General features: G+C 47.3%; 1 protein-coding gene across 1 annotated transcript; it reads right to left on the bottom strand.

The window, feature by feature from the left end:
* Window positions 1–161: 161 nt before the first annotated feature.
* Window positions 162–23,116, bottom strand: LOC144326587 (vinexin-like; the record flags this gene model as incomplete). Its single annotated transcript, XM_077923065.1, has 13 exons — window positions 162–847; window positions 1,896–2,010; window positions 2,677–2,723; window positions 4,234–4,319; window positions 5,490–5,635; window positions 10,206–10,276; window positions 11,776–11,853; window positions 13,709–13,759; window positions 14,174–14,270; window positions 17,552–17,645; window positions 18,764–18,802; window positions 21,794–21,857; window positions 22,962–23,116. Coding segments are annotated over 13 exons (1,079 nt in total), but the record flags the coding sequence as incomplete, so codon positions are not given.
* Window positions 23,117–24,525: the final 1,409 nt, after the last annotated feature.

Raw genomic sequence — 24,525 nt, forward strand, 5'->3', positions numbered from 1 at the left:
AAGTCCTCGTGGGTTGGGCAAACCAGCGAGTAGTGAGTGCAAATCCTCAGGCACACGACCTCCTCCTAGGGGACGGGGCTATAGCGTTCTTCAGCTACGGCACAGACTGGAGCCCCAGGGCTATAAATAGGATATCTGCAATGCAGGTTGCAAAGTAGGGGCAAGGAATCTGAAGGGGCACATTTGGACAGACAGGCAGAAGTGCAATCAGCACAAAAATCATGCTTTAAAATATGAGATTTCATGTGGTGAGATGCTATCTCAAAGTCTAATGAACTCAGACTGTCCAAAGAAAGGCCATACTTATCAATAACTAGTAGCATTTCCTGATTCCAATGGAATGGCTAAGACTCAACATCTCATTGAAAGTAGAAAGTACTAAAATGGGCCAAATCCCCTTTTTAAATTTTTAGTCAATGTATAAGGGCAAGGAGATGCACGCTGGCCTCCACTGAACAAACCGAGAATGAAAGACTCAGTTGCCTTGGGGGAGCTCAGAAATGGCACAAGATATTTATTCTAGGGTTTTTCCAGATTCATTTTTTGAAGAGATCCCCATATTTGTGTGCCATAACAGATGTGTGGGATGACTTTGGCTTCCCAAACACATGCAAATAAGTGAATTCCAAGTCTTCCATCACTGGACTTAACATCAGAACAAGGAATAGATCACAGACCCCCTCAATGGCTTACATTTAGTGAGTCAAAACAGAAAAGGCTAATACTGGCAAGTGTGCTGTGTAAGGAGCAAAACCAGGTCCTCCTTCCCAAATTCTAGGAGCCCCAGAAGCAGGTTGAAGCACATGACTGCTCAGATGCTTTCTCCATAGGAGTGAATGGCTACCACCTAAAGGAAAATTAAGTGGTGCATCTGAAGATACAATTACTGTGGAAACAAAGACTCTCTCTTCCCCAACACTGTGTGGGGCCCAAGCTTCACCCCACCCCACTAGGGGGTGGGAATACTCTGTGCCCCACTCTAGTACTCGCTGTCCTCCCCCCCCCCCGAATGTTTGTTAGTTTATATTAATAGTGGCCTTCAAAAAGGTACACATGGCAGTTGAATTCTACAGATTATCTGTGTCCTGTATGAAAACATTGTTCCTTTGCTTTGAAACACTCTGCCTGTTATTTTTCTTTTTATATATCCACTTCTTGCAGGATGCTACAGGGGGCCACCTCTCTTCCTTCCTTCTAAGCTTAGCGCAAACCCTCCACTATTTCGAAGCTCTTGGCTTAACCCCTTAGTCCTCATTGCCCAACTCAAGAGACGGCTGCTGCATGCCAGAGCCCATGCATTGCACCCAAAAGGTTCAATCCTCCAAGTATCTCCAGATCCAGCCGGGAAAGACTCCCACGGCCACACTGGAGTCACTGCCAGACAACACAGACGAGAGGGATGAGCAGTATTCAGAGCAGCAGTGGTTCACTTTGTCCCTTGTTAACATTGAATCTCCCTCCCTTTGTTGCCCTCCTCCCCCTGCCAGAGCTGCTTGAATTTAGGCTGTAAGCTGCTTGGGGCAGGGACCTGGCATTTGGTTGTGTTACTCTATAAACCACCTTATGCACTGATAGTGCGATGTTAATACCCAGAACACTGGAACTCTTGTTAGTGATCCTAGACTTGATCAACCCTTGAGTTTAGCTACCTGGGGTATTATATTATATTATTATTATTATTAGCAAAATAATGGGACCGAAACAAAAATAGAGGATATTTTTGCCGAAAATGAGACCCTCTCCCACTACCACTAATCTTGCCTGAATCTAAAAGCAGATGGAGGTCCAGATTGCTAAAAAAAAATCTGCTATCTCCCTTCTCTTCTACATACTGAACAAAAATGTATTCAGTTTATCAAATGAAGCCTTCTCCTGGAATAGCAAGGTATACTTACCTCCACATAGTTGGTAGGGAAAATGCCCACCCTGCCATGGTGTTCTCCTTCCAGCCAGTTTCTATCCACTTCCTTGTGAATGTAGACAATGTCACCCTTCTGCAAAGTCAGTTCCCTGAAAAATCAAATGGCAAAGTCCCACTGTCAGAGATGCATCATGGACCTCCATTAGGAATATTCTCTCCTTAAAGCTGCTCATTTCAATTGGACAAATTGCCTCCTCTTCGAGTTGCTGACACCAACTCTTTACAGAGAGAGGATACGGATCAGGAGGTGAACTCGTGAAACAGCACACCCGCCCTTTGCAGCTCACAACACCACTTCTCTCTCCCACTTCAAATCTGTCCTCAGATCCCACTTTTCTCATAAACCCTTTGACTTAAATTTATTCCCACCTGAAATTAAGCCTTAGGGAGTGTAAGAAACAAAAGCCTAAGAACATGAAACTGCACCTGATCATGTTCATTGTTTGCCTCAGCCTTTCCGCCCTTCCTTTTGCCTCTCTTCTGTTGTCTTTTGGTGTCAGGTTTCCCAGGGCAGAGCCCTGACTTTCTTTGCTAGCAGAGCAAGGCTGGGGAACTGGTGGCTTCCCATAGGTTTTTGGACCATCAACCCAGCCAGCACAGCAAATGGTCAAGAACATCAGAAGGGCCACAGGTTCCCCAACTCTGATGCAAATGGTGCTGCATTAATTAACAAAGATGACTAAAAATCGTAATGAGGATGCCAAGTGACCCAAGCATTGTGTGAATGCCAAAAGGTTACCAGTATTGCGACTCACTTTGGCGACTCTGCCTGGAAGTCAAATTTGAGCCGAGCAGCTTTCATCTGGAAAGAGGAGAAAACTATTTAAAAGGAGACATGGAGTTAAAAGATGCAATTCAAAGCCATCAGGTTTTAAAAGGGAACCTGGGCATCTTGCCAGCACAACACAAAACCAAGTGAATAATGGCATTGAAAATCTCTGGCCTGAATCACAAGTGCCAGAAGTGAACAAGACTCACTAAGCCACAGGCAACCCTTGGAGTAAAAACGAAACGAGGCTCACATGGATGAGAAAAAAACACATTTAGGCACTCTTTGTAGGGGTTTAATTCATGCACTTCTACACCCTTCATTTCTCTTTAAGAGCATGCAAACATTCCCAGCTAGAGAGGATTTGTCCTGACCAAATTCCTGCAAAAGATTCCCGGATTCTCTTCCATTGTGCCTCACTTATAGAAAGGGTGGACAGCTGGACTAGTCCTAAACTGGCAATTGCCAAAAAGCCCCACAACACTGCGGTGCATAAGCCTTTTTAAAGTAAAGCCTGCAGCATTCGTCCCTCATCAATTCAATTTTGCTCTTAGTGGGAGAAGAACAGAAGTTGCAGCAGATTAATAATTTGCTGGCCCAAACCAACCATTTGTACGAATATGGCCCGTTGCTCAGAGCAGCAGAATATGCTACAAGGAAAACAAAGTTCTGTTTTGTTTTTATATTAACTATTTATTTTGTCCTTCTATTCTGTATTTTTATATTGTGAACTGCCCAGAGATCTGTGGATGAAGGGCAGGATATAAAATGTAATAATAATAATGATGACGATGTTTAACAATTTACACTAAGATGACATAGAAGCTAACATTTTAAGATATTTAAGAATATTTTAAGTGGTTGTATCCACTTTGGCACTACATTACAAGTCACTTAGAGGTATGCTTGTTCCCCTGGCAAAATATTTTGCACCAACAGAATAAGGAGGTTGCTGATAACTTTGTTGTGCTAGTGCAGCTGTTGTACAGAGAACACTGGGCACAGCTCATTATGTTTAAGAAATTTAGCCTGGTTTGAGGGAAAATTGGACCATAAAAGTAGCTATATATACATTACAATTTCCTAATAGTACAGTGGTACCTCAGGTAAAGTACTTAATTCATTCCGGAGGTCCGTTGTTAACCTGAAACTGTTCTTAACCTGAAGCACCACTTTAGCTAATGGGGCCACGCGATTTCTGTTCTCATCCTGAAGCAGAGTTCTTAACCCGAGGTACTATTTCTGGGTTAGCGGAGTCTGTAACCTGAAGCGTATGTAACCCGAGGTACCACTGTATTATAACAGTTCCAATGGTCAAAGTTTCCAGCAAGAAATCTTGGGAATTGATTGTAGCATGGAGAAGATTATCAGCTACAGCGTCTGAGAGGCTCTCACAGAACTACACCCCGCAGGGCTTCCTAGGAGATGGAATATGTGCTAAATGAATTTATGTCTAGTGCAAAGATGTCCAATGATAAACCCAGTCCAGTTGTGTAAACAAAACCCATCATCCATCTCCTCTCGGGTGGAAGCCACATCTCACCTTCTTCTCATCTCTCTTTGGGGGACTATCCAGGACAATTTCTGAAGAATCAAGAAAGGGGCTTATCCCAACAAGTCTCAGAGGATCTGTGTGAAAAGAATGAGACAACAGCTGGATAACAGTGTTCCCCACAAAGGGATGCCCACATATATTCAGAGGACTGTGGTGGTCAAAGTCAGAAGAAAAGGCGGAACTTAACTTGAACCATAGCACACTTCTGGAAGTCAAAATTCAAGGTTAGGCCTCAGAACATGGCAAGCAGCTGTGGGATAGCTAGAGATGAGTACCTCTAGGCATGTGCAGAGTGTTTTGCCTTCACGACTGAATCACCAAATCTAGTCTGCATACACTCAGGGTTAAAGAGAAAGGCTACTGGGCAAGCTAAAGCTTCACATTCCTCTCAGTATGAATCTGGCCCTGGGCAGTAGAACAGCTGGCCATCAGCCATAACTAAGATACATTTCCAACACAAACTAAGGATTTCAAACCAAATGTTTGTAGACTTGGGTGCATCTTATTAGCAAGCCAGGCCTTGGTGAGTGGGTGGGTTGGGCATCATGGTGGAAAAAAGGAGGAATTGGTATTACTCTTAGTTCTGTTACATATTTAGGTAGATCACTTCCCACATATACATCTCTGAGCAGATTCAAACATTTGTGAGAGGGCATGCGGCTCAGATAGTTCTCTTAGGACCAACCACTTCATAATGAAGATAGTAAGATGTGGGTGTCTAAGGTTTTTTAAAAACCAAATTTCCCTACATGTAGAAATCCAGCATATCTGAAAGGAGGGTTCTAGATGAGCCTTCTCCTTGATATGCTACCTTTCCAGCTGCAGGGAGTTGTTGAATATGGGAAGCTTTCAAGGATGCAGTTCCTACTTACATTCTGACATGGAGTATATGTTCCCCCTGCCACAACGCTTGAACCACCTCAGTTCCTCCATCAATGGCACAGCAATAAGGGCGCACCTGCACAGCGCTTGTTGTGTGCAAAACATACAGAGTGCACCCAATGCCCACAATTCCATACTCAGAGAGGGGCTTTAGCTCTCACAGATTCCCCCACTTACGATGACAACGGCTGCTCTGATCTGGACAATAAGCATCCTGCTTTAGGAGCCAGAGCATCCCTTAGGAAGGTACACCTGCGTTTTCCAAGCGAACAAGAACATCTCCACCATCAGAAGAACTTCCGTAAGTCTCTTTGAAGTTTCGCTAGTTCCCATAAGGAGCACATGCAAATTCGGAGCCATACCATTCCTGGGTGGAGAGCTGCTCCAGTTATTCCTGGCAACGCCTGGGCTTCCTTTCTCCATTCTAGGGCTGGCTGGTAAGTGGCCCTGAGCCACAGAGAGGCTTTGTCCTGTGGAAGGATAGGCGCTGCGGTCAGGCAGAGGGCTGCTGGGTTGGAAAAAATGGAGGTACAGTGAGAGAGAGCGCATGGCTGAGCAAATGGGGATGTTGGAAATGGACCCGGGAGATCTTCAGCTGAGGCTCTTGGACAAATCATTCTGTTCTCATGCTTAGCACAGCATTTCTCTCACATTTTGAACTCAAGCAACCTTGCAAACTTGATCCACCTTCTGTGATCTCTCAACCCAATCAGCCATCTGTTGGGCAGATGAGAGTATGGGGATTTCTCCCCTATACTCTGCTGCAGCCAATAATCTTTGAATCAGAGCAAATTAATATTAATTTGGCATGCAAATTCGTGATTCAACAAACTTGAGTTCAAACACCAGCTCAAACTCTACACTAATTTTCAAATTGGCCAGAAATGATTTAAAATATATTGTAACTTATCTCCTTGGAATATCAACAGCTCACAATAAAAAGTGTGGTGTGTAAGCATATGTTGCTATTCTCTATTTCAAGCTCAAATGTCAACTGGGCCTCTCCACCCATCGCTCAGGGCCAGAAGAGAAAGGTGCAGCAGCATGAGATACCCGCCTTAGAAGATTAACGATATCGGGATGAAATGCTAGTTTGCACAGCTAATGAACACTTCACATTTAAGACGTAGCCGGATCTCTAATATTTTCTCCAGTACTTTAAATGAGCTTGCAAGTTGCTTATTTTCCATAGAGGAAAACTTATAGCTATCTTGTGGGGCACAGAACAGCTGGAAGGGAGAGGGGAGATTTTAATTGGGGAAGACAGCAAATGGGGGGGGGGATCAATTACTATAGATCTAATATTCTGAATGAATTCACAAAACTATTTTTTTACAGAAGCCCTGCCTTGCCACATAAAGCACAACGGTCCAAATCAGCCTCATTTCCTACACCCCCAACACCGAGATACAAACTGGCTCACTGATGCCCTGCTCTCTCTCTGCATATTCCACACACAGAATCTGGCCAGAATCGCCCCACGCCTGTGATTTCATCACAGCTCTTTCAAACAGGAGAAACATGTCCTATATCAGCTTTGGCCAACCCAGGCTTCCTCAACCTCGGCCCTCCAGATGTTTTGAGACTACAATTCCCATCATCCCTGATCACTGGTCCTGCTAGCTAGGGATCATGGGAGTTGTAGTCCCAAAACATCTGGAGGGCTGAGTTTGCCTATGCCTGGCCTAAAACATCTGGAGGGTACCAGGTTGGCAAAGATTGCCCTGTAAGAACTGAAGAAAAACAAGATGGCAACCAAAGAACCAGCAATTAAGGACCTAAAAGGAGCCCTGCTGGATCAAAATAAACACCCAAGTCCAGCACTGTGTGATCTATGGGAAACTTGCAAGCCGGACCCCAGGGTAGCAGCCCTCGCCCCACCTGTGATTCCTAGCAAGGGGCATTCAGAACACTGTCCCTGTGGCTACAAGCCACTGACAGCCCCATCCTCTGTTGAAGCCATCCCGGTGGGTGGCCATGGCTGCTCTTGTGGGAGGGGATCCCTGGTCTACCTCTGCACTGTGTGAAGTCCGTTTAGAAGCAGGTCAGAGGCAGCAAGAGGCCTGGAGCTCCAGGTCCTTTCCAGCCCTGTCCCTCCCCATTTCCCGGTGGGGCTGGTGGGGCTGCCTGTAATCCTTCTCCCAGCCCAGGGCCCCTGGAGCTGTCTTGGCAAGCAGAGGCCAAGCTCAACAGGAAGCACTGAGGCGGCAACAAGAAACTGGCAGGCAGCAGCTATTTTGCTGAAGTTTAACTTTAGCGGTTTTTAGTATTTAAAGGGGCAGAACCCCTTTGCAGGCAAAGTGAGCAGGGGGTGGTGGGAGGGGGAAATGCGAGGAACTAGGCTGAGGGCCCCACTGGAGATGTGGGGTGGGAGACCTGAGAGCAGGCTGTGTCTTTATCTAAAGGCAGCCGCAGGTGGAGCCACTCCTTTCCCTGTGCCAATTCACCCACACTGAACTACTGCCTTGGAAGCTGCCCAGAGGGTAACTATGCAGACTCTCTGTTGGGCAAACAGCACTTTTGGCTCAGTGGGGATTTCTGTTGGGGGGAAGGAAGAAGAGAAAGGGTCCCTTCCCCATTGATTCCCTCAGCACCATGGCTTTGATTTGAAGCCATTCCCTCCTCCTCCTGGGGCTGCTGTTAAATAAATAAGCAGGAGATCCATCTCACCATCTGCTTTGGGTACAAGAGACCCAAAGAGACTCACGACACACCCCCCCCCCCCAGCGCACATGATCAGGAATGCAGGTACACCCATTTCTAGAGGGACTTGGAGTGTTTGTTTTCTTGCTTTTCTGCATATATTGAAATGCCTAAAGCCATGAAATTGCCATTGCTGAACAACAAAAGCAGAGTGGTTAACAGAGTAAGCTATTAAACATTTGAACTCTCTCAGCCATGAATTTGTGAACAAGGCAAACAATTTCCTTAACCTCCATCTCTGTAGTAGAGGGTAACACTGATCTATTTATGGGGTCGTCATAATAATGACTGAGATAGTGTATGTGATGTGCTCTGACCACATTACATATTATATTTTTGTTTTTTTAAAAAGGAAACAACACAACAAGGCAGGGGTAGACAACACGGTGCCCTCCTGCTCTCAGTCCCAGCCAGCAGGGCCAATAATCCAGGGATGAGGGAAACTGTAATTCAACAGCATCAGTTATCTCTGCAGCAAGGTTACCAATCCTATACAAAACATCCTTTAAATGCAAGTCTAGCAGAAGCATTGGAAGAACAAGAAAATAACACCAACAAACAACAATAGTCCCTAGAACAGGCTTCCTCAGCCCTCCAGATGTTTTTGGCCTACAACTCCCATGATCCCTAGCTAGCAGGACCAGTGGTCAGGGATGATGGGAAGTGTAGTCTCAAAACTTCTGGAGGGCCGAGGTTGAGGAAGCCTGTTCTAGAGTATGGTAGGGCCTGCAAGGCAAAGTGGATTGGAGCTGGGAATAAATTCTTTTGTCTGTTTTCCCAATAAGGTTTTAGGGTGATAAATGCCATTGAGAAAGGCAGAGAGAAGAGCAACATCCCATCAGAAAGTGCCCTCATTAATTTCAATGCAACGTTTGCAGGAGAGCTGGCGAATCATGCCCCTTATTAAGTGTCATCTGGGTTTCTGACCAGAAATATATTGGGTCACTCTCAGCAAATCTGAAGCATCTTCTCATCCAAACTCATCAGATGACTGTGCAATGGGGCAGACGGGTCACAGGACCACTTGGCAGAAGCTAGAAGTTTCCCTCATGGTGATCATTAAATCTCTTGCACATGCGTTGGGGTACTGAACCTTGAATTTTAAGAGTAACGGCAGTGCTGGCTACTCCGTAATGTGGGTGGTGGGAGCTCCCAGGGCCAGCCCTACCATTATGGAGGATGGAACAGGATACATTCAGCTGCGTAAGACAAACTCCACAAATTAGAAACTGGCATGTTCAGTGCACAGTCCGCCCACAATCCCAGACAGGCCTGCCGCTTGAAGGAGAGCTGTAGCACAGCGATCAGAGCACCTGCTTGGCATGCAGAAGGTCCCAGGTGCAGACAGGGCTGGGATTCCCTGCCGGAAATGCCAGAGAGCGGCTGTCAGTAAGCAACATTACTTGCTATAAAGCACCTTCTTCTGCTCCAGGGAACGGTTCCTCTTTGCAAATGACCCCACGCTTATCTTTCTTGTTTTCCTTGTGGGGCAGGATATGCGCAACAGGAATAGATTCAGACAAAAGTCTTGTTGGATCAGATAAAATAAAGAGCGGTCATTTCCACTAAATGCTGCTTTGCTTTTACTAACACTGAGCCGGTTGCCTCTGGGATGCTCAGGTGGGGCAGCGTCTTCTACCTGGCTGGTAGCCACCAGGGGCAGGAATCCAGAGCTCCAATCAAGGGAAGGAGCTGGAGGGGCTGCTTGCCACATTTCAAAGGAAGGGAAGCAAGACTGCCTGAAGAGCAGGTATGGCAAGCCCAGTCTGAGAGCGCCAAACACTTCAGGGCTGTCACCCAATGAACTGCTGTTTGTACTCTGCTCCTAATCACAGGGGCTTCATTGGGCAAAGACTGCAAGGTCCCTACTGAAAGTTCACGCCACAAAGCTGTGCTGCCCGCCCTAATACTACGCCAGGGGTCTTCGGTGGGTAGGCTGGGACCCCGGGATGGGGGGCAGCCCTGATCCAAGGTGAGTCACAGAATTGGAGAATTTTAGCGTGGGAAGGAACCACGAAGGTCATCTAGTCCAACCCCCTGCAATGCAGGAATCTCTTGCCCACCACCCGGAGACCAAGAGCCTCACGCTCCAGTCCCGGCAGGAGCAGTTTAAGAACTCGGTCCCCGGTGCAGGTTCGGGTTCAGAGTGGGTCCTGCGCTGGAAAGCCTTTTGGAGACCTGGAGGAGTACACGCGCTCCAAAGAGCTTCGGCGAGAGAGAGAGGGAGGGAGGGAGCTGCCCCCCCCCCGGCCTTAATGCCCAAATGCTGCTCCTCCCTCCCCCCCCCCCGCGGATCCGGCCCAGATGCTTCTGGGGTGACGCCACTCCTCGCGAGGCGGCCGCGCCTCTGCCCCCCCCCCCGCGCCCCTACTCACCGGCGGGCAGCAGCCGAGGCCGGAGCAGCAGCGGCGGCGGCGCAGCCGGACGACGCGGCCCGGGAGGAGCCCTGCGGAGAGACGGGAGAGAGCGCGGCGCTGAGCAGCGGGCGGGCGGGGAGAGGCGGCCCTGGCCGCGTCCCGCGCGGAAGAGACTCCGCCGCCAACTTGCTGGCCGCGGGCGGGGCGGGCGGCGGGCGGGCGGGAGCCGGGCGGGTCCTAAAGGCCAGCAGGTCCGCCGCCAGGACCGGGGAGCCCCCGCCAGTCGCTTCTCCTCAGGTAGAATTCGCGGTTACGAAACGACAAGGGTGACTAGCGAAGCCACCCGCTCCCAGACTTGTTCCTATTATGCTTTAAGCTGCTTTTGTTGTGGATTCGCTTCTTTGCCAGCTGGTCCGGGAGTCAGCAGAAGCGCAGGGCAGGGCAGGCTGCCATCCAGCGGCTCCCCTTTCTCAGAGAGGTGTCCTATAAAATGCTTTTCAGTGGCATATTGCAACCTGCTCGAAACTACAACTCCCATCACCCCAGTCAGGTCAGCCTGTTGACTGGGGCTGATGGGAGTTGCAGTACTAGTACATAACCTCTGAAGAGGAAGCCAGCAGAGGAAGGCTGATCCATTACACCTGCAAGGCTGGAGTTGCAGTCCTGGAAGCACACTCTGTTGCGCACACTCAGACTTTCACATGAACATGCACAGAGTTGTGCTGTAAATAAAATTTCAAATGAGCACAGCGCTTTTGAGGCTACAATTCTACAGAAACTTACCTGCAGAGTCAATCACACTGATGGGAAAGGCTAAAGGATAAACTGGGAGTTTCTGGTTTATCATGGTTTACTGTGAGCGGTGGCGCTGTGGGTTAAATGAGCACAGTGCTTTTAAGGCTACAGTTCTACAGAAACTTACCTGCAGAGTCAAGCCAACCTTAAACCATGGTTTGTTGCTTGCTTACTGTAGCACATCAGGAAGCAACAAACTGCAATTCCTGGTTTAGACATAACAGGAGCGCAAATCTTCCTGATGTGTTTCTTCTGCTTGCACCAGGGGAAAGTTGAAGCAGAAGCAGTTGGGGCACATGCAATAGCATTCAGCTTTTCCACAATAAACCCAAAAAGCCACAAACCCTGGCTTCTTCATAGCATGAATTAGGTGGGTTAACACTGCAAGCTTGTTTCTTTTCCTACACTGGGTGGGAATAGCAACAAAAATAGATTGATACTGTACATTGAAAACAGTCAGGAATGATTGGCAAAGCATTTATTATTTTAGACATTATGTTGATTTGCTAATGCAAGAGAAGTGAACCATTTCATTAGTTTAAATTAAGTCTGAAATGTGATTAGTCTTAATCGTTCCAGTACCACCCCTCTATCCAATGAACTAGGGATTAGTCTTATCCTTAAGATTTTAAGGTTCCAGCCCTCGGCTTACCTGCCTGAGTAAACCCAAATGGCACAAGGATGGTGAAGAAGAGTGCCCAGCATTCTAAGGCGGCATTTAGGCAGCCATGCCATCCCTGCAGAGGGAAGAAGCAGTAGCCACAGAAAGCAAGGGCAGCGAGGCAAGAGTTACCTTGAGGGAAAGCTCAATGGCCCTGATGTCCTTGTCCAGCTCTTCACTCAGCTGCTGCAGCTCCCTCTCCAGTAACTCCTGAAAGAGGGCAGAAATAGGCTGTGGGGGGGGGGGCTGTAGGCAGAAGCCTGCAGTGGCCACAGCAAATGAGCTACATGAGAGTCAAGAGAGAAGCATGAGGAGGCAGTGATGGGGCCACTTGCACAGAAATGCCTGGGAAACAAGGTTCGCAGCAGGGAGACGTCTGTTGCTCCAGGAGGCAGACACTGCCATGTTGAAGTGGCTCCTTAAGCCACCAGATACTGCATGCATAGAAGAAGTCCTACTGAGTTCAATGGAGCAACCTTCTGTGTAGTCTTAAGAACACCACACAGAGATGGACAGACAGCTATGGGCAAAGAGCTCTCGTTTTTCACCAAAAGGGTAAATCCGTGGCTTGATTTAGCCTGCAGGTGGGGGAGGAATCCTGCACATAGAAAGCTAGTATGCTTTAACTTGAATTTGATATGGCTGGGCTGCTGCTGTGCATTTTATGTGCCTGAAAGTTTTTTCACTGTTGTGGAAACTTGCATCACACACCTGCTGAAGTGGACTCCAGTCCCTAAAAAGGTATGCCACAGTAATCCTATTGCTCTTTACAGGTCCCACAAAACTCTGTTGTTTTTGCTGCAAGACTAACACAGCTGCTCCTCTGGAAGTCGCTTCTTAATGTGGAGGCGCCAATCAGGCCTCAAGCAGCTATTAACCACTTCGTTGCAGGCAAGTCAGAACAAGAGTTATAGGGTGGCAATTTAGGGTGATTGCAAAGGCAACGAGATGGGTAGCTTAAATATTACACCCAAAGCGAGGATGGCCTTGATTTCTGGCAGCAGCAGCAGCAGGGGCGGACACACATTGCAGTGAAAGGGAACTATAATGTCATAATGGCAAAGGTAATGAGGTACTATAACTAGAACCACATATACGCGTGATTCAACAAGAGTGCAGAATGTAATACTGGATGCAAGATTTGGCTTCTTGGAAATATCATTTTTAAAATTCAAAACAAAGTTTCAAGCCCTTATGGCTCCAGGTGTAGCTTTGGAAGTTCTAGAGGCTGGAGGCTACTTGTGGGTTGCCCTGCTGCATTACCTGAAAGCTTCCTTTTCCTGACAGTAAGAGCTGTTCGACAGTGGAATTTGCTGCCAAGGAGTGTGGTGGAGTCTCCTTCTTTGGAGGTCTTTAAGCAGAGGCTTGACAACCATATGTCAGGAGTCCTCTGATGGTGTTTCCTGCTTGGCAGGGGGTTGGACTCGATGGCCCTTGTGGTCTATTCCAACTCTATGATTCTATTCTATGATTCCTGCCTCCCTCCCACATGCCGCTAAACCAGGAAAAAATATGCAGAACTGGCATAATGCAGGATACATTATGTAAAACTGAAATAATCCTCACCTGTTTCATTCGCACAATTCACACCTGTCGCAGAAATGAGTATTTCTTTATGTGGAATTTGAATGGTCTGGATGCAGATTTTAAATATTTTAGTGTGGTGTGTGCATGACCCTGACTAGAGCACAAAAGGTGCACCTGGTTCTGTGAGACCTATTTGGGGACCTGCTCTGAATCATGACCTAGAGCATTCTTCCCCATCCACAGCATGCAGATCTTGGCAGTGCATCTGCAGTGCGGAGGACCATCTTGAAGGCAGAGGAAGGGGGAGAGGAAATAACAAAGAATCCTACTCCATGGAAGCCAGTAAACACAGCTGCTCCCCAGCCGCCTTGGGAGAAGCCAGCAGGGAGGATCTCAAGCACAGCCCCATCCCCTCCTCCTGGCTCAATGAGTCTCCACGCTAGCTTCCCCCTGCCCCCAAGGAAGTGCATAGCATAGGCTTGGCTGGATCCCAGGTCTTGCTACGCATGCCTCACCCTCGGCACTGCAGAATACTCACCTCAATGGGCGGGGAGGGGGGGCGGCCTTGTGCTGTGAGGGGCTTCGAAGGCTGCAAAGGGCAAATCAAAGCATCAGTAAAGAGGCTGCTGTAGTGGAGGGAATCCTCAAGCAGGACACCCCCCCCCCTTGGTCTGAATGAGGACTGTGGAGAAGGGGGAGGAGGGGGCGAATGGCTGGGATTTCCAGCTTCATTAAGTTATTCTCCATATGTTGCAACCATTGTTCCACATCCTTGCTTTCAAATATGAGCAGAAAGAGTTGTGCAGTGTGACACTACATGTGAACAACGTGCCTCACGGAGTTTAGTGGGGTTGACACGCCAGGAAATGTGCAGAGCAATGCAGTCTTGTCCTTCAGACAGCTGCCGGACAATATGTGATCCAGTCCAGACACAATCTGGGTCTACTGCTAGTTCAGTCACAACTAAATCCAGGCACAACTAAATCCAGGGAGGCTTGCATACCGAGCTGGGATAATCGAGGATGGATGACTTCCCAGGTTCATAGTCAAAAATGCTCTTGGGCTCCATGGCTGCAGCATCAGCTGCTTCCCAATTTCTCCTGCAAGAGAAAGAGAACAGAATCTCAAAGGGGCTGTGAGCTCCTCCACTTCTTGCACCTGTGACTATCCCCCCCAAGTCTTCAAAGGCAGGCAAGACACATTTCAGCAGGGGCTGCTGCCATGGATAGCTGTGTTGTGCCCTGGACTGGAACATAGGAAGGTGCTTCCTACTAAGTCAGACCATCTGCTTCAGTATTGTCTACACTGACCGGAAGGGGCTGGTCAAGCTTTCAAGCAAGGGACATTCCCAGCCCTTCTTGGAAATGCTGGGGACTGAACCTGAGACTCCCATCATCTGCTGCCTGAGGCAGCTGCCTCACTCTGCCTAATGACAGGGCTGGCCCTGCTTCCTCTGCCCCCTATGCCTTTATCTCAGGGGGTGTCCTTTGCACACACATGGCAAAATCACGGGACTGTTGCAAAGCAAATGTTGCAAAATGGCCATGAAACCACTGCAGAGCGCACTTCTGTACCACCTGCAGTGGCGGAGGAAGGGGGGTGTGGTGAGTGCAGGCTGCCCCGGGTGACATCTCTAAGGGGAGTGAAAAATTGGCAAAAATATGTTTTCAAAAGCGGGGGGCTCACAACACTTTTTGTTGTTGTTGAAAAAAATAATGTTATTTAAAATGTGCACACGTGCCACTGGGAAAGAAGGATGACCCGCCAGGGGCCAGACGCAAGGAGGTAAACAAACAATAAGACCCTCCCCCCGCCTCATTTTGCCTGCCTGTTCGGAACCCCAGAAAGGGTGAATCCTGAGGACTTCTAGCGAGGCAAAATGGCGGGCGCACAGTGGTGCAAAGCTCAAGGGCAGCCAGCACCAGCTGCACTGCCTAGCCGATCCCTGAGCCGTAAAACCACCTGCCACAACCGCCGCGACCAGAGGGGAGCCAGGGGTGCCCAGCGCAAGGACCGAAAAGGCAACCCAGAGCCCCCCAGCGGCCTCAACCACACTGGGAACGGGAGCGCTGGACCTGTGGCCCGACCGAGCACCGGGGCCTGGAGGCAGCCCTCGCCGTTGCAAACAGGCGGGCAAGCGGGAGGTTGGGCAGGCGCCACGCTGGCCTTCCTTGCACTCGAGAAGAGGCCTGCCCAGGAGCCAAGCGCCAAAGATAAGCCTCTCCGACCTGCAGCCCAGTGATGCCCGCTGCTGCTGCCACTTCCTGAAGTTAGCTGCTGTCCACCTCCCGATTTAGCCTCCATCGGGCCGCTAAGGCTGGCTCCACCACCCTCCTCTCACGCACCTCGCAGAAGGAGAGCAAGGAGGCACGGACAGAGCCGCGTTAACCAAGCCCGGCAGGAGGCGGTGAGAGCTCCGCGGCCACACGTGCTTTTGGTGGCAGGGAAACAGGACAGTGCAGAAAGGAGTCCTGAGGGATCCCTTGCGTGCCAGGGAGCAAAGTGCCTGGAGGCGCCATGATCGAGGCTGACTAAATATATAGCAGAGCCCAAAGGAAGTCCCAGGGTGCCCATAACCCCTGGCAACCCCAAGCCTACCCCAAGCCGTCGATGGGGAGGGGGGTGACAAAACTTTTCCCGCAGCAGCTACACCTCTGACCACCTGACCTCATCTCAGAACCAACGGTCTGAGTGGAGGAAGCTCCTGCATTCAGCTGCTGGTGCTCAAGTGATAAGTCATCAAGTCAAGATATCAAGGACCCATCTACACCACTTGGTCTAGCAGCCAATTGTTCTGCCAAGCAGAATTCCAAAATCCACTTTCTGCTGGTGTGCTCCACAGCTCCCCCCAGTGCACAGCTGGGCACTGGAACACACATAGATTCAGATGGGTGTGTTATCCTTTACAGAACCTTTCAGAAACTAAAGAAGCAAAATGTGTGCTTGCCATTTCACCTGTTTGTTTTAAGAGCAGCCACTGCCCACCAATCAGGATTGAGACCACAGCACCCAGAGGTGGGGAGTCAACCAGTTCCTCCCACACTGTGGTCCTGACAAAAAAAACCTCCTGCCCAGATCTGCAGTTTGACCTGAGAGAGTAGTTGCAATTGGCATCAATAGCAGCTTACATGTGTGCTTTTAAATCAGGCTGTAGTCTTCCTTCCTGCTCTCACACACCCTGTGACGGCTATTGTTTATTTCACATAATGTCTAGTATGGCACTCCTACTTCCTAAGTCACAGTGAGGCTAACTATCCCCAAGTTACAAAATGCAACTGCAGGAGGCACAGCTTGCCCCTTAAGTTTACAAATCTTCCCCTTCCCTCATTGGCCACATCCACAGCACACTGCCTCCCAACCCACCAAAAAACCAGGTGGCTGTGTAAGCAACTTACTTTCATTTTTAATGCTCTCAGCATACATGCACATATTCCCTGTTTTATAATAGTTGGACGGTCACAGTTTATGCCCCAACCTCCTGGGAACTATAGTGAGACAGCTGAGAAAGAGGATCCTTAGCTCTCCCCCCAGGGAACTATAACACCCAGGTCCCCTGAGAAAGCGAATGGATGTTAGGGCTGCTAACATATGCACAGCTTCTAGGGAGAAGTGGGACTTGCTTCTGAGAAAATACGCATAGAATTACAACTTGTTTTAAGCCTGTATTGTAGATTAATCCTAGGAAGATGCATCCCTTTGTCTCCCTTGATGGGTCTAAGGTGGAGGTTACTGAAGCCGGGGAGGATTTTTGTTTGCGGGGGGGGGGGATTTTAAGAAGATAAACAGTCATGCAAAAGTATTCCCATTGCCGTTGTTTTATTTAGGGAAGTTAAAGCTGCTGGTTCCCCTGAATATATGTGTGTGTGTGTGTGTGTGTGTGTGTGTGTGTGTGTGAGAGAGAGAGAGAGAGAGAGAGAGAGAGAGAGAGAGAGAGAGAGAATGAATGCAGGAAAATATGGGCTGCAAGTTCATGACAGGACGGCCCTCTGGGCTCTCCTGAATGTTCCTCACGCCCCCCCCAGGGGCCACAGCACATGGGCTGGAAACCAAGGGTCTACCCTAAGGCAATGCTGGGCAACCTGTAGCCTCTGCCTTAATTTCAAAAGGCCTCTGCAAGTTATTAGTTTAGGGCTGTGTGACAAGAGCAACCTGTCTCTAATCCAGCAGCCTGCTGTGTGTGCGGGAGGATGTGGTCCTTTACTTCAAGGGTGAGGAATCTTTTCCAGTCCAAGAGCTATATTCCCTTCTGGGGAATCTTCCAAGGGGTCACACTGCCCAAGCAGAGAGGCCTGGGGGGCTCATTTGGCCTCTGAAGTTCCTCGCCCCCAGTTGACGGAATACAGGTTCCGCACGCAGGCCTCTCCCTCAGGGCTGCACTTACCAGTCTAAGCCATTCTGCCGATGCCTGAAGCCAGGGCTGCTTGATGCCAGGGCCGCTGGTTGGCTTTTCTGCATGAGCCCCGGAAGCCTGTGATCTGAGAAGGACAAAATGAGAGCTCCCTGGAGCAGACAGGCTTCTTCAAGGGACAGCTGTGATTCTCCTGTTAGGCTTCTTCTCAGAAACCCCATGCGCCCCACACTCTCTGGGCAAGCGGCCACCAGCTCCTATCATTCCTGACTATTGGCTCTGCTGGCTCTGGCTGCTGGGAACTGGAGTCCATATTATCTAGAAGACAGCAAGCTATCAGTCTGCTTTGGCACACATTTTAAAAAGAAAAGCCTGACTAGCTTTTAAGACACCTTTTAACTGAATAACTTTTTAAAGAAATGCCTGTAGCAACTGATATTATGAAGACTCGTTTACCCTAATTAGGTAAACGTCTCCAATTAGGTAAATGTCTCCAATAAAGGAGACATGTAAGTACAAAATATTTTTTTAATATGATCCCATTGAGATCCCAAGATGAAAATTTGCAGATTGCTCTTAGAAATATTAAATAACCAATACATTGTTTGGAATCTTTTTATCGTTAATGTTTTTAACACTTTTTAAAATTATAAATTTTGTAACTTAAATTTAAAATTTTAAGTGTGGCCATCATGTGACATATCATATTAAAGCCCATGAAATTCTGAAGAGATTGGTGTTTTTAGTTTTGACATATCTCAATCCTGGGATGAGCCTTAAAGGTTTTTGTATAGTCTGGCAAGGCCAAAATTATCATATATATTTTTTAAATTTCAAACCCTCATAACTCAAAAATGGGATAAGGTGATTTTAGATTTAAACTTAGTTTTGATCATTCAACAAGTATACAAAATATTAAGAAAATTGGATGACATGAGGTAAAAAAGTTGGATCACTTGATATGGAATGACCATGAGAATGGCCCCAAGATACACCCACAGCTTTCTGTTTTTCCTTTGTACCACTTCCTGACCAATAACTTCACACACACACACACACACACACACACACACACACACACAGCCTTCTGCGTTTGGGTCCCCCCCCCCCCCAAACACAGACTCCCACACAAGCCTATGGTTGTTCCTGACACTATTTGGGAATCATCTGTCAGTGTAAAATTACTTGGCCATTGCCAAACATGACATCTAAGTTGCACAATCAGAAGCAGAAACCAATTCCTACCTCTAGAGTTGTAGGAGAAGTCCCAGTCCAGTTCTGATTCTGAAAGGAAAGGGAGATTTTTAGATAGAACCAGTTCCAGGTTTGAGCTGGCCTAAGGGTCTCTAGCGAGCCTCTTTCCCTGCCATGATCACCTAGCTGTGCTGGCAATGCCATTCTCTTGGCTAGGGATGGACAAACCTGCCAGTCTCAGTTTCTCTCCATTTCTCATTTTCCCAACCTTAAGTTCAATTCTCCACATTTCTGCATCACTTTGTGGATTTTTATTTTAAAAGTCCTCATGAAAATTTGCTAGCATTTTAGTGCTTTCCCCTAATATATGCATTTTTCTATACATTATTTGGTGGGAGAACTGCTGAAAAGTACAAATTTTGAAGGAAACCTGCATTGCGGTTCATGTATCATTTACCTGGTGTGAGTTAGTTGGCTTTCATTCAAAGGCAAACCAAACCAAATTTCTCCCCATCCCTTCTTGTGATTTCCCACCATGCCCCACAGCTCTAGATTAGGGGCAGTGTGGCAAAACAAAAGCGTTGCTGGGTCCATCTGTTTTGTGCTGCTCAGAAGGCCAGGCCAAGAAAGAAATAAAAATAAGGGGAGGGGAGGGGTCCAGGCACCTGCTCAAGGATAGCAGGTGCTGATTCCAGCCCCGTACACACCGAGAGGCCAAAGGGCACCCAAGTGAGGTCTCTGCTCAGAATGGAGCGTGTTGAACACCTAACAGGAAGTGGAGGAAGGAAAGACTGCTCGTCAAGTGCATGGCATGTGGCAAAGGACTTTGGACCCTGGGGAGCCATTTACAGGCCAGTGAACACAGAGCGGTTCAAAGGGAAATGTGGGCGGTCTGCGCTGTGCCTCCTCCTCCACCACTTGGCAAAGGCCATTGACTTGGATCATGGGCAAAGAAACTGACCAACCGATGGCCTCTGCTCACACAGCATTAATATACCTGGGGTGGTGGGAAATCCCTATGACTGTTTAGTACCCTTTAGCCTGGCTCTCAAGAACCCTGTAGGGTCGCACAACATTATCTCTACAAAAAGGAAGACACATTCCTCCGTAAGAAAAACTGCAATAATCCACAGTTGAGCCATATCTTCACTAGGACCAACCAAATTGTGACAGAATAGTGAGAAGCTTTACAGTTCTTCAAAACTGGTAGTCAGAAGCTGGCTTGATGTTAGAGACACAAAGTGTGCATTTATTCACACTCTTAGAATTGAGTGAAAGAGGAGATTGCAGACTTAATAGGATTAGAATTTGGTAGGTGCCATTCAGGTTTCAGGCTGCACCTGGGACAAGGAAGCGAGGGGTAACTAGGGATGGAAGACATTTGGTTCCGTTTGCAATTGAAGGTGAAGCAATCGACTCCGCACATTCCAAAACAACACAAGAACTGAAACATAGCCATCCTTTGACATTGATGTTTCTCTGAATTTTGCAGTGCATTAATCCAATGAGCGAAAGGCTGGGCTGGATGAATCCCAAGCTGGAATTAAGATTGCCGGAAGAAATATCAACAACCTCAGATATGCAGATGACACAACCTTGATGGCAGAAAGTGAGGAGGAATTAAAGAACCTTTTAATGAGGGTAAAAGAGGAGAGCGCAAAATATGGTCTGAAGCTCAACATCAAAAAAACGGAGATCATGGCAACTGGTCCCATCACCTCCTGGCAAATAGAAGGGGAAGAAATGGAGGCAGTGAGAGATTTTACTTTCTTGGGCTCCATGATCACTGCAGATGGTGACAGCAGCCACGAAATTAAAAGACGCCTGCTTCTTGGGAGAAAAGCAATGACAGGCCTAGACAGCATCTTGAGAAGTAGAGATGTCACCTTGCCAACAAAGGTCCGTATAGTTAAAGCCATGGTCTTCCCAGTAGTGATGTATGGAAGTGAGAGCTGGACCATCAAGAAGGCTGATCGCCGAAGAATTGATGCTTTTGAATTATGGTGCTGGAGAAGACTCTTGAGAGTCCCATGGACGGCAAGAAGATCAAATGCATCCATTCTTAAGGAAATCAGACCTGAGTGCTCACTGGAAGGACAGATCGTGAAGCTGAGATGGAGGGCACAAGGAGAAGGGGGCGACAGAGGACGAGATGGTTGGATAGTGTTTTCGAGGTTACCAGCATGAGTTTGACCAAACTGCGGAAGGTAGTGGAGGACAGAGGTGCCTGGCGTGCTCTGGTCCAGGGGGTCACGAAGAGTCGGACACGACTAAACGACTAAACAACAACAACAACAACAATCCAATGAGCACTGAAATGCATACACTGGATAATGTGTTTTGTAGAAATGCATATATTTGGGAAAATAACATACAAAAATGCACTGTATTGGAGAAAATTGCTTTGCAAAAAATGTGTGAGTGAAACAAAATTGCATACAAAAATTTGTGTATTAGTTGAAATTTGGATGAAAATGCTCATGAATTTTAATGAGGACTTTAAAAAATGTAATCTAATGTGGAAATGTGAAGAACTGAATTTAAAATTGAAAAAATGAGAAGCTGAGAGAAGCCAAAATTGTCAGATTCACCCAGCCCTAGCCTTTACCAGTCCCTCCATTTTAATATATAAAATGCAGCTGTTACCTATTATTATTATTATTATTATTATTATATACCGACCTCCATCCACAGATCTTAGGGTGGTTCACAACATAAAATTACGATATAAAAAACACAAAATACATAATAAAAAGAAGAATAAAAACAAACCAAAAGTCCCACCTCCCACAAGAGAGAGGAACATTTTCTCCTGGAGCCCATAGTTTGAAGCCTGAGGTTGAGCTTGCTGAAAGCCACCAGCTGTGTTCAGGATAAGACTTCTTACTGGCCAGAGTTGCACTATTTCACTACAACAAGGAGCTATTGGCAGCCTAGAAAATGAGATTTGAACCACTAGGGGATGCTCAATACCTGTAGAGAGCATGTCTCATTGGATAGATCACATGCTGACGATAGTTTCTCAAGGATCATTGATACAATTTTAGGGACTAGATTAATGTGATGCCTGACAAACTGTACCAGGAAGCTTGCTGTGGATCTGCTGGAACATGCTCCGATACCAGTCCCGAGGACTATCCACACTCTGCAACAGAAACCAGATATGCAAACTCACTAACAGCTGCAAAAGAGAATTGAAGGGGTGGGTGGGGGTGTAAGACAGGGTTGAAGTGCTGGGCAGGAAGGAACTATGGGCAGGAATCTATGGGGATCATTTCCCCAAATTTGTCTAGGGAGAAGATACATTCTCCGACCGTTTTGAAGCTGTGAAGACTCACTATAAGCAGTGAAGGGAGCACAGTTTCTTCTTCTTTTCCTAAGTATCTCAGTTGTCAGCCTAGCCATCATTTTGCAACCTCCTCCACAATATCTCACAGCTAGCGTCATTCTAGGGCATTGGGGATAGGATGGGAGAATGGTGCTAACCACAAAAATAGTGGAAAATATTTGGAGAATATTCTGCAAAGTGATCTTTTTTCAGGAGGATGAGAAAAATAAAGTTTTATTCTGAGAAATTTCAGTTCAGCTCTATACTGCAATGCCTCCCACTTCCTCCTCCCCCTCCCTGTGGTGCAGATTCCCTTCTTTTTCCTTGTTGGCCTTTATCTATGATTTCATGTTGCGTATCTGCATATGCGCTCAAATCCAAGCTATGATGGGAATATTAGTTCATGTTAGCCATGGTTAGCAGCATCAGTGCAGACACCAAGCTTCATCCATGGTTAGGCTGACAAGGAAAGAGCAGGCTAGAGCTCCAGTGGAGAAGGGTAGAAAATGGAAGAAGGAGAACACATTCCTAAGTCAGTTTGCAAACTATGCTTTGTACTAAACCACACACGCCATCTGAGCTGGGCCAATGTGCTTTCTTTTCATATTTTTTGGCAACGGGGGAGATTTGTTGTTGCTTTTGTTGCAAACAAGCTCATGGAGGCCACTGGGAACACTCTCGACTTCAGGCCAACCTCCCACATTGTTCCCTTTGATACAGCATTCAGATAACCATTCTTAAGAGGTTCTCACTTAATTGCAGAACCAGCCCAGTTTTCCAAAAGAAGCCTCAAGAGACCATGAGCTCAAATCAGCTTGGCTACAGACTTAAGTACTTAAAGTACATAGCAGAGGAGAGGGGATGCTGAAGAGAGCTTGGATTTTTGCATCCTATTTACATCTGCTTCATCTACAGACTCACCGATCGTGAGGCAATGGGCATCCCAGACTCATCCACTGGTCCAATGCCATCATACTTCACCCAGCGTTTTTCCTTCCTCCGGCCATCTTTTGTCCAGGTGGCGGACCAGCCTGGTTGTGCAGTGCCATTGACAGCTGGGCGAGCAGGTGAACCAGCTGGGTGGGGAGCAGGTGCTGTTTGTGATGTCAGTGGTCTAATTTCTTTAGCAGGCCAGGTGGGATACCAATTATTTGCTGCAAACAGATATGGGCAATGTATAGTGAGCCAGCTCTGCAGGAGGTAAGGTCAGCCAGACCAACATAAAGCAAACACAGCGGTTTACTGGGCTCATGCCATATTAACCACAATAGCCAAACATTTCAAGGCAGCAATATACCTCCAACGAGGATGTGTTGGTGATAAACACAGGGTGGCCATCACCAGCAGAGCCGGCTTGTGGGTTTCCAAGCAGAGGAATCTGGCTAGCTGCTCATGGAAACAAAATGCTAGATATGATGGACCTTGGTAAGACGCAATAAATCAGTCCTTAAGTTCTTATGAATCTAGTAGTCAGATGAGTCAGATGGCTGGAAGATACAATTATCCTGGACATAACACCAGCCTTGTTGTCACTTGCCTGGTTGCCCCAGGCACCTAGAATTTGACCCAGGCAAGTCTGCAGACGGCCAGAAGAGGTAGGGAGCACTCAGCGCCCCCCCCCCCCCGTGTTCCTATGCTGGATGCACAGGAGTTAAAAGCTCCGCATAGAAAGTGCATTGGTGGATGAGAAAAGAAACCCTTGTTTCTAGTATATCAAATGTTTTACTTGCCAGCCTCTCTCATGAATAAAAAGCAGATGAATAAACGTTTTTGCAGGCTAGTGACTGTTGGGGGGACTAATTTACAAGGCTGGCTGACTCCATGTGTTTCCCAGTAAAAACCAGCCCTAATTCTGTTTCTGCTCCCACCAGATGGGAATTTTGCCCCAGCCAACTGGTCTAAAAGGGGAGTTTAGACATGCTGTTGAACATACAAGCTGGTGCTTCCTCCTCCGCGACATAATTCTACAGCCAAAGGTTACCTGACCAAAGTCCCATGAGATGTCAGCTCCTCCACTGATGGGAGCACAGTAGGGGCATTGCTAGACACTTAAGAAGGATTCAGGGCATGTGGCCATAGTCACAAAATTTCATAAGCTTTGCATATGTATAGACACATATTTATACATGGAGACATATGGATATACATTTAGAATTTAAATGTCACAGAAGGCATGTCAATTAATTATCCATCTAAAAGATCAGGTCAAATTAATTATTCATAGCACCCCAGCCCAGATCACTCCAAATAAATTCCCCTTCAATTCAATTACTTCCAATTTACGGTATTTATCAAAAAATCCTGCTCTGAATCAATTCAATTCCCCTTCAATTAGATCCATTCATTGGGCTGTAGCTAATGCTAGTCCTACTCAAAGTAGACCCATAGAAATTAACAGACAAGGCTAACTTAGGTCCATTAATTTCAGTGGGCTTACTCTGAGTTGAATATGATCCATTATCTCTAGATAAAGCCATCTTACATT

Source organism: Podarcis muralis, unplaced genomic scaffold (assembly GCF_964188315.1).
Source record: "Podarcis muralis unplaced genomic scaffold, rPodMur119.hap1.1 HAP1_SCAFFOLD_194, whole genome shotgun sequence".
Taxonomy (NCBI): domain Eukaryota; kingdom Metazoa; phylum Chordata; class Lepidosauria; order Squamata; family Lacertidae; genus Podarcis; species Podarcis muralis.